The sequence below is a fragment of the Camelina sativa genome, chromosome 4, assembly GCF_030686135.1.
Source record: "Camelina sativa cultivar CO46 ecotype springtype chromosome 4, ASM3068613v1".
Classification (NCBI taxonomy): domain Eukaryota; kingdom Viridiplantae; phylum Streptophyta; class Magnoliopsida; order Brassicales; family Brassicaceae; genus Camelina; species Camelina sativa.
In genome coordinates this window covers 3,114,692-3,124,713 of record NC_141883.1, presented here as the reverse complement: position 1 = coordinate 3,124,713, position 10,022 = coordinate 3,114,692, and the positions used below count along the sequence as shown (strand labels likewise).

General features: G+C 33.7%; 1 protein-coding gene across 1 annotated transcript; it reads right to left on the bottom strand.

Annotated features, from left to right (window-relative positions):
- Positions 1 to 712: 712 nt before the first annotated feature.
- LOC104779680 (putative carboxylesterase 7) lies at positions 713 to 7,886 on the bottom strand. Its single transcript, XM_010504076.3, has 3 exons — positions 7,797 to 7,886; positions 2,447 to 3,260; positions 713 to 761 (listed from the first exon to the last, which is right to left on the bottom strand). Exons 1-3 carry the CDS (start codon positions 7,870 to 7,872, stop codon positions 713 to 715), a joined length of 939 nt encoding a protein of 312 aa, XP_010502378.2. The 5' UTR covers positions 7,873 to 7,886.
- Positions 7,887 to 10,022: the final 2,136 nt, after the last annotated feature.

Genomic DNA, 10,022 nt, shown 5'->3' with positions numbered 1-10,022 from the left:
ACAAAAATGATCTACTTTATTTTTTAAAAAACATACTTCTATAACTAAAAAAAACAATTACACTAAATTATTATATTTTAAGGGGCTGTACTGAATCTAATATTTTTTTTTTTGGACAAACAGAATCTAATATTTTATATGATTTGACTTTTATGAGTTTTTATATGATTTCATTGATTTTAAAAAAGTTGATATGATTTATTGTATTTTTTTTTTAAATTCTAACTAAGACCATGAAATTTAGATTTATGTATTTTTTTACTAAGTAAATTCTCTCAAATATTTAATTATCATTAAAAATCAAGTCCTCAAAATACTTTTTAAAATAGTGATATAAAAGTAGTTTTTAAATCATTAGTTCAGTAACACTGGACTTCATTAGATTTTTTAAAATTTATAACTAAATGACATAGGATTTGTAAATTTGACTCATTCTACAAAGATGAGTTATTTTTTGTTTGAATTTTCAAATCCATTAAACTCCAAAAAACAATGACCCCTTAGTAATTTTAATCATATAATAAACAGCAAAATGCATTTAAACATTAAAAGTTAAATAAAACTATAGTCTTTCCTATCAATTGCTGGCATGCATACGTTAAACCGTAAAATATTCAACCTTCAAAAGTAAAATTGTGACTTGACAATATAATTATACTCCTTTTCGAAATACATATAACTTTAGGTGATCGAGTTAATAAAATAGATCACATTAATTAATAAACTCAGCAAGTTTCATCACAACTTGACGAGCATTAACACTCTTAGAGCATGTTCAACGGTTGGGTGCCAAAAAAAAGTATTTAAGCATGTTTGTAATTATAATATTGGAAATAATTAATTTAAAAACATTTTTAAAAATCTGTAAAATGACATGTTCCAATGGTACGGTAGATTCTAATTTTGGGTTCCTAAACAGTCTAAGCATATTTCAACTTCTGAAATCAGTTCAGAAAATGGAACTCTGATGTCAGAAACTCAAGAGATCTTCACACAGGATGTAATAACCTCTCAGCCTCATCTTGTGCATTGGCCAATTTTGATCTGGCTGAGATATCAACACATTCTGGACAGGAGGATCCACAAAAACGTCGCATACTCTGTTTATCAAAATGCAAGAGAAAAGGATAGGTACAATATTCATGAAACAAGATGAGCAACAAAAGAAAATCTGAAGTGGAGATAGTTATTATTACTTGGAGCTTAGATCCGGCATTGGACAAGAAGCTCTCATCAGAGATAAAGGCCACAACTTTATCTATCTTTTTCAATCCAAACCTATACATTCCAACCAAAAAAAACCACAACTTGACATTAAGATTATCAACAAACATAGACCAAAAGACAAAACCTCAAAAAAATGTCTCAAAAATACAAAAAAAAGTACAAACCCATGAATCTTGTTCTTAGTGCCTACAGTGATGTTTGAAATCACCCAGCAAGCAGGCTTCTTTACGAAGTAAATGAACAAGCACCGCTGGAGAAGGGTGTATGCAAACAAAAACAAAAAAATTGATCAGCCATCAGCAACCAAACATGTCACAAAGGGTTTAAATATGTTATGAGAAGTACTAACTTGAGAAATTGAACTAGTTTTGAGACAAAGTCAGCCTCAGTCAAACTTTGGATACCATCTTCAGAACCATTAGAGATGTCACAGTGCCAAGCAAGCATTTTTTACGACTTCTTCATCGTTTGAATGAAGAAGTAGTTCAAGTGCAGGGAGAGCAGGTTTCATCTGTTGTATCATTGCTTCATATGTTAAGCATTGAACGTATACAAACAGAGGAAACAAAGGAGAGAGAAGTAAGAAGACCTGATCCTAAACACTAATTTTGCTAAAATTCATTGAACCCTCAAATCATCAAATTCACAAGCTACTAACAGTTGTAAACACTAATTTTGCTAAAATAAATACCCAATCGAAAGAATCCTAATTTTACCAATCAATTCATAAATCAGAAAACTCTAATTTTCTAATATCTACTCTTAATTCAGAAGATATTAAAGATCTATACTTCAAATCAGAGATATGCATACCATGGGGACAAGATTGGAGCGTCCTTGAACCAAACTCATCGATTTCTTTACTTTCCGATTTGGTGTTTGCAAATGAGGAACCATATATCGCCGAAGTTGTCACCGACATCGCTCGCCGGATTAGAAACCCATTTCTGACTCATATCTTCTCTCAATTCAACGGACTCTCTCAATTCAACGATTATCGGCTAGAATGGAATGAAATGAAGGAGAGAGGAGAAAAAAAGTTCGGTCAATTTTTTTTTTCTTTTGTTAATTTCACCAACCAATGACGGACCGACACATATGATAACTAAAGGATTATAAAAATGCTTAACTTAGAATCGATTTCAACATTTATCATGTATTTTGATTAATTTTTAATCTTAAGCATCTCTTAAAAACTCCTTAAAAACCACCTTTGAACTTGCTCTTAGGATCCTTCAAATGAAAAACATGGCTCTCATCTTTAGTCTCCATGACTTCAACTTCACCATCCCATCCACTCTTCTTCAGCTTGGTCGCGTAACACAAACCTTGTCTCACTAACAGATCATCTCCAGCTACCATCACAAGAACCTTTCCACATCCTAACCCTGATAAGTCAGAGTCTTCTGATACGACCACATCGATCAACGGATCATCAACTTTGTCTTTACTATTCGGACTCGCACTTCCCCAACTTATTACATCTCTAACCTCAAACTCATCTATTGGAGTCTCTCCCCAAAAATACGGATGAATCAAGATCATCCTAGAGATTAAAGAATTATCACAATAGAGTCTCTTTGTTTTATCTCGAGTCGTGAGATGATGAGCTATGTTCCCACTGGCGCTATCTTCGGCGAAAAACACTTTGTTGAAATCGCCGTGTTTGTTTATCCAAGTTTCCGGACTGGATCCGGTGATATGATGAGTGAAGACCCATTTGAGAGAATCCCATGAATCTTCGTACGGGATCGGAATCGGAAACTTTGGTGCACGGCGGTAATCTACTGAGATGGCTAAAGAATTAGCGGCGGCGACGACGGATGTGAGGAAATCGTGGAAAGTCGGAGAGAAAGCTGTTTCTATGATGAAACCACCACTGTGAAAGTAGATGAGCATCGGGAGCTTTTCATCGATCACTTTCTCCGGGAGGTAGACGCGGGCGGAAAGGTTTTTATCCGGCGAGTAGACGACGACGTCTTTCGAGACAATGCCATTTTGTGGGGTTAGTGATGGTGGTGAAAACACAAGAGCTATTGATATGTATGGAAACTGAGACACAAACTAAGACAAGGGTTCTTCAAAATAAAACTTCTTTATTAGATAATATGTTTAGTAAACTTACAAGTTTCACTCAATCAATTATCTAATATCTCTTGTTCTATACACAATCCAAGAACCTATCAAGACAAACCCCTTAGTCCTCTTAAGCATTATCCTTTCTTACAAGAAACCACATAACCGTAATGTCTAAGAATTCTCTTGCTCTTTTTTGTGCTATCCTCTACAAAGGCTTAGCCCCCTATTTATACACAATAGGTCGTGGCCATACAAGCCTAAATTCCTATTCTAATCCTAATAGGAATTGCCAAATCTCTTTGCGAATTTCCTTTTCTCTTATGGAATAGGAAAGTCTTCTTCATATTTCCTTTTCTACTAAAAAGGAAACTCTTCATGCTTCTAGACTCTTCTCAAAGCTCCTAGTCTTCATAACCTTCATGGTTTGAATATTAACTGCCTTAGCTGATTTTCCTATTTCAACTCCACATTATCTTCTTCGTTGAACTACTTCTTGTAGTACTCTGAACTATTGCAACGACTGCAGCAACATCTTCATCTTCATCTTTGCCTTTCATAAATGTCATTTTCTTTTTCTTTTCATCTTGTTTTAAAACTCAGTTAAGAATACATCAACAATCTCTCCCTTTCTTATTGAGTTTTACAATCCAAGCTTCACACAACATAAGCTTCAACTACTATTTTGATGATCTCCAAACTCTCCCTTAATCTCCAAGTAAATATCTCTGCAGCATCTAAAACTCGATCTTCATAACACCAACAATCTCCCCCTTGATGATTGAGTTTTAGAACCAAAACACATACTTAATGCTCAGATGAAAATGTCATTCTTTGTTTTACATCCGAATCACTTTGTTGTATTATGTCATCTCCCCCTTTTTAACTTTGTGTGTCTCTCAAGCACAATATAATTCCAGCAAAGAACTGAACATCAAAAACCATCTTCTTCTCCCCCTGCTTGTGAGCACACACAAGTTAATAACATCTTCACAGGTTGACACACTCACTGTTTCCTTTCCAGTATAAAAGAACTCTTGTAACAACTCTTACTTATCTGTCTTGAAACAGAGAATAACCAGAGTAGTAAACCAACCCAGAAAATTATGTAACTTGGTTGATAAATCAACAACCTTCATATGAAGCCATAGGAAGAAACAGATCACAATTTACAGTTACGGTTTAAAAGATATGGCAAGATTCCTATGACAAATCTAGAGTGAGACAATCTTCTGAGCATCCAAATTCAGAAACGATTTCCTATGAAACTATCATGAACCCAAACACGTTATTTATATCACTGAAAAGATCTCGCTCTCAAGATTCCAGAACACCTTTCAGACGTATGATCCAAAATTTGCAGCCAAAGAAAACGAAGAAGAAATAACCATGCGATGATGATCATCTACAAGCAAATTTTTTATTTTTGATTTTCTGGGCTTTGACTTTGATAATGTAGACCATATATTCTTTTCTTATTTCTTCTCCCCCATTGATGTAGCTCTCTCTAATAACCAGCAGAGACAAACATTGGATCTGATTTTGAATGATATCCTTTAAATCCAAGACCATATCGATCAGTTTTGCCAATATTCAGAATATGATCCAACTGTTTTGTGCCATTATTAAGCATTCTCAAATTCTTTTGAGTTTCTTCAAGTTGTATTCTAGCTTGTAATGCTTCTTCTTCTTTCTCTACAACACATTTTTGTATTTCAGCAACCTTAGCCTCTAACTTGAGTTTCTCCCTTGTCAACACTAAATTCTCCTCAACTAGTTTAAGCCATTTATTATACAACATTGTGTAGTTGACAATCTCTACCTTGTTGTAATCTTCTGTTGCAGGTTCTGTTGTATTTGTAGGTTTAGTAACAGTTTCAGTCCTAGCTGCAGTCTCTGCTGCAGTTGCATTCTTTGTTGCAATGACAGTTGCAGTCTCTATGTCAATTGTATTCTCTGATGCAGAATTAGGATTTTCTACACATTCACGTTCTGTTGCAGTTTTAGAGTCAGTTTCAGGTTTCTTCTTTTGCTTGAGAATGATTCCAATGATTCCTTCTTTTTTCTTAACACTTTGTAGATTGCTCCAGGTTTTTGTCATATGATGTGAACTCCCATCATCAATAATCTGATGTTCCACTCTCTTACACATACTTGATGCCATTTGATACAGATCAGATTTCTTCACCCATATTTGATTATGAAATCCATTTCACATAAATTTTCCTTGATGTATGAGTCTACTTACTCTTTCTTTGAATCTATAGCAATATGCTTTTATGTGCTCATTCTTCCCACAAAAAAAACAACCAATATGTTTGGTTGTATTACTACCAGATTTGTATTGATTTGGTAGAGCTACACCTTCAGCTACAAACTTGATTAGCCCTGTTTGAAATCCTTCTTTTCCAGTATATCCCAAACTTCTGTTAGATTTTCCTGTTCTAGTGGAGACAGTCTGCTTGTCCTTCATTAATGTTACACTTTCTTGACTGATTTTCTTTGTATCGCTCAATTCAATATGCAGTGACTTAATAAGTGCATCAAGACGACGCTTCTCTTTTAATAAGGTCTGATTTTCCTTTCCAATCCTAATCAGTGTTTCACGCACCTCCTTGTAACATTCTGTAAATTCATCTATTTGTTTTCCTTCAGATTCAGATTCTGAAACTTCCTCTCCTTCAGCAAATGTAGCGACTCCCAAGAATGCACCAAGCTTATTTAGTACTATTTCATTATCATTATCTTCCTTTAAATCATCTTTAACTCTCAGTTTAGATATTTCTTTTCTAAGTTTCCGATCATTATCACATTCTAGCTGAGTGTGTCCAATACCTTTGCACATAAAACATTTAATTTCTCTTCTTTTGATTGTAGGACAATTATTCTTATAGTGTCCATATCCTCTGCACTCATGACATTGCATGTATGTCTTCTTGAAAGTTTCACCTTTCTCTGTATTATTTTTGATCGAGCTGAACCTCCTCTGACCTAATTCTTGTTCTGTTTCTTTCAACACTCGACTAAACTTCTGAGCCAACAAACCAATCGAATCTTCTTCTTCTACTTCGTGATTCTCTCTTTCAAGAGCAAAAATGTCTCGTTTATCCTCACCTTCCAGTTCAGTCTCATGAGCTTGAAGCATACCAACCACTTCTCCAAAGCTAAGATTTTTTGTGTTATGAGACATACTCAAGGCAGTCTTGTATGCCATGAATCTTGTAGTCAGACATCTGAGAAATTTCTTCACCAATTTCTTGTCTTTGTATTTTTTCCCAAGAGTCAATGCTTCTTGGGCTAAAGAACTTATCTTTGAACTAAAATCAAATATTGACTCATAGCTTTCAATCTTTAGATTTTCAAATCTTGAAGCTAACATGTCTTTCCTTAAATTTTTCACCTTAGTAGTTCCTTCAAAGTGAGTTTGCAAGATATCTCAGGCTTCTTTTGCTGTTTCACATCCCTGAATCAGTTCAAACTGGTTTCTTCCAACATTATTGTGAATAGCAGAGAGTGCTCTGGCGTTATATTTTGATTTCTTCAGTTCGTCGTTAGTCCAGTCCTTCTCTGGCTTAGCAAATTCCACTCCTGATTTATCCTTGATTTTTGGTTCTTCCCACTTTTCCAAAATGGCTTTCCAAGCATATACATCAATGCCTCCTATAACCGCCTTCATCTTTGATTTCCAAAAACCATAGTTTCCATCACCTAATATTACTCTTGAACCGAACTCGAGTCCATAATAGCTCTCCATCTTCTCCACAGGATCTCACATGTATGTAATCTCACAAGTGCCGCTTTGATACCAATTGAAAACGCAAGAGCTATTGATATGTATGGAAACTGAGACACAAACTAAGACAGGGGTTCTTCAAAATAAAACTTCTTTATTAGATAATCTGTTTAGTAAACTAACAAGTTTCACTCAATCAATTATCTAATCTCTCTTGTTCATGGATCTATACAAAATCCAAGAACCTCTCAAGACAAACCCCTTAGTCCCCTTAAGCGTTATCCTTTCTTACAAGAAACCACATAACCTTAATGTCTAAGAATTCTCTTGCTCTTTTTTCTGCTACCCTCTACAAAGGCTTAGCCCCCTATTTATACACAATAGGTCGTGGCCATACAAGCCTAAATTCCTATTCTAATCCTAATAGGAATTGCCAAATCTCTTTGCGAATTTCCTTTTCTCTTATGGAATAGGAAAGTCTTCTTCATATTTCCTTTTCTACTAAAAAGGAAACTCTTCATGCTTCTAGACTCTTCTCAAAGCTCCTAGTCTTCATAACCTTTATGGTTTGAATATTAACCGCCTTAGCTGATTTTCCTATTTCAGCTCCACATTATCTTCTTCGTTGAACTACTTCTTGTAGTACTCTGAACTATTGCAACGACTGCAGCAACATCTTCATCTTCATCTTTGCCTTTCATAAATGTCATTTTCCTTTTCTTTTCATCTTGTTGTAAAACTCAGTTTAGAATACATCAACAGGTGGGACGCTCAATGCGTCCACTCTTGTAGACTCGGTAACTCGGAGACCTGTCGAACGCGATTTCGGAATCCATTGTTAATGATTGGATTAGATATGGAAGGAGAGATGAGTGGAGATGATGAAAAGAAGATAGAGAGTGTTATTGTTATGTATAAACGAGAGTGCTTGACGATAAAAAAAAAAAAAGACGAGAGTGTTTTGGTTTTTCTCCGGTCTATTTGGTTCAATTTTGCAATTGTTTTTGTCCAGTTTGGAATGGAATTTGATCCGGTTCTGGACATTAAAGTTAAAAACTAAAAATATAATAAATTGATGATTAGATTGGTAAAATTTAAATATTTAATCATCAACACATTCCTTTTCATTTCTTTTCTGGTCACCAATTGGATCCAAAAGACTATAGAAAGTAATAATAGTTATAATATGTGGGGAGGGGGAGGGAGAGAAAAAAATCCTTCTCATAAATAGATTACAACTAGATAGGAACCCGCGGTACATCGCGGGGTTAATTTAAAAAAAATAATATAATATTAGTTTAGTAAACTTAATATATATATATATAGTTAATATTTTATATTTATTAAATGTACAACTCTTATATCTATATATTATTTATATATTATATAGTGTACAATGACTATGTGGACTACCAAGCAGCTCAAGTGTGGTTGTTATGACCATTTCCACGCAAACCTCTGTTCTTCTTTACTTGTGATGCGAGACCTCTAATCTCACGATGCTTGCGAACATGGTTATCCAGTTGAATCTCACGATGCTTGTGAACATGGTTATCCAGTTGATTCTCATTTCCTTACAGACTGCGTTATGACCCGAAAAAGAAAAAAATAGAAGTGTTATTAGTAGTTCATCAATCGGATTTTTAGACTCGACTCACGCTTAGAGCTACGTAAATGGTTTTGTTTAGTTAATATGAATTATATGTTGATTAGATAAGTAACTTAAAGAATCAAATAAAGCATAGAAAGAGAGCAAGATTTTTAAGTTCTAATCATCAACCTTTATGATTACCTTCTTCACCCAAATGTCTTGACGAAAATCCAGTCACCAACATGGAGCCTATTCACATATTTGGAACCCAAATCCTTCTTTACTAAGGAATGAATTTTTGTACCCTGAAATGAATAAAGAAAAACTGTATTAGTAGTCGTATTTAATAGGTAGATCTTTACCTATTCATCTAACAAAACCATCTTCCATTGTGAAGAGAACTAAGGTGATCTTCAAGGTTCTAAGTAAGCTTTTGTGTGTTTTGTATTAGTGATGATGGTAATTGGCGTGATGGTTTAGAGTATTTATAAGCTAATCATTAGGTCGATAATTCTTATAATCTTTCAATGCCAAAATCACGGCTTTAGAAACAAATTAGGTATAAAATCTTTTGTAATCGGTTTTATTTTGGAAAATTGAAGGAATATTATACTCTTTGGCATTTATCATTGTTTCTTTAATATGATTTTTACAGATATTAGAGGAAACGATGGAAAGAGATATCTTGTAATATCTGGTTTGTTTCTAAAAATCATTCTGAAAAATTATTGGAGAGAAGCCGTGAATCCGTGATATCGGCTAGAAAATTTTATACTCGACAATTAATTGTGTTAATGTATAGATTTCTGTAAAATGTAAATTTTGGTTGTTAAAATTTATACATTAAATTATAAATTAAAAAAATTAACCCAATGACATTTCTGTAAATAAGTACCAAATCCAGGATTTATTTCATAAATATCTTTGAAAATGTACATATAGATAGATTGTAAAGAAGCATTAAAACTCAAATGAATTTATATGTGAATTAATATTGAAAAAAAAAATAACTCGATCAATAGAAATATGTCACATAGATTTTATATGTAAAAGTTTTTTTTTCTTGACATCGTCTTAGTTTTTTTATATTATTGCTTTGTTTTTAATAAATTATATCGTTTCATAAAAAAATTACATTTATTTTCTTTTGAGGAAATATTTTGAAAAGACCCTCAATTTTGAACCTCGCCTTAAGATACGACATTAAATCTTCAACTCGACTTGAGATTCACTCTTTACCCTATGTATTTCTTCACTTCTCTCTTCCAGTTTTGCCTAAATCATCGATATGCATTTGAAAATCTAAGTATGTCCATTTCATCTTTTCGATAGATGAAAATCATGAAATGCACTTATTGATCTGTTTTCTTAAATTTGAAACTGAAATGTGAAATC

Coding starts and splice junctions, on each gene's coding strand:
- LOC104779680 (XM_010504076.3), bottom strand. CDS start 7,872: ATGGATTCCGAAATCGCGTTCGACAGGTCTCCGAGTTACCGAGTCTAC. Junction 3,261..7,796: donor ACGCATTGAGCGTCCCACCT/GTTGATGTATTC, acceptor ACATATCAATAG/CTCTTGTGTTTTCACCACCA. Junction 762..2,446: donor TTGAAGGATCCTAAGAGCAA/GTTCAAAGGTGG, acceptor ATGCTCTAAGAG/TGTTAATGCTCGTCAAGTTG.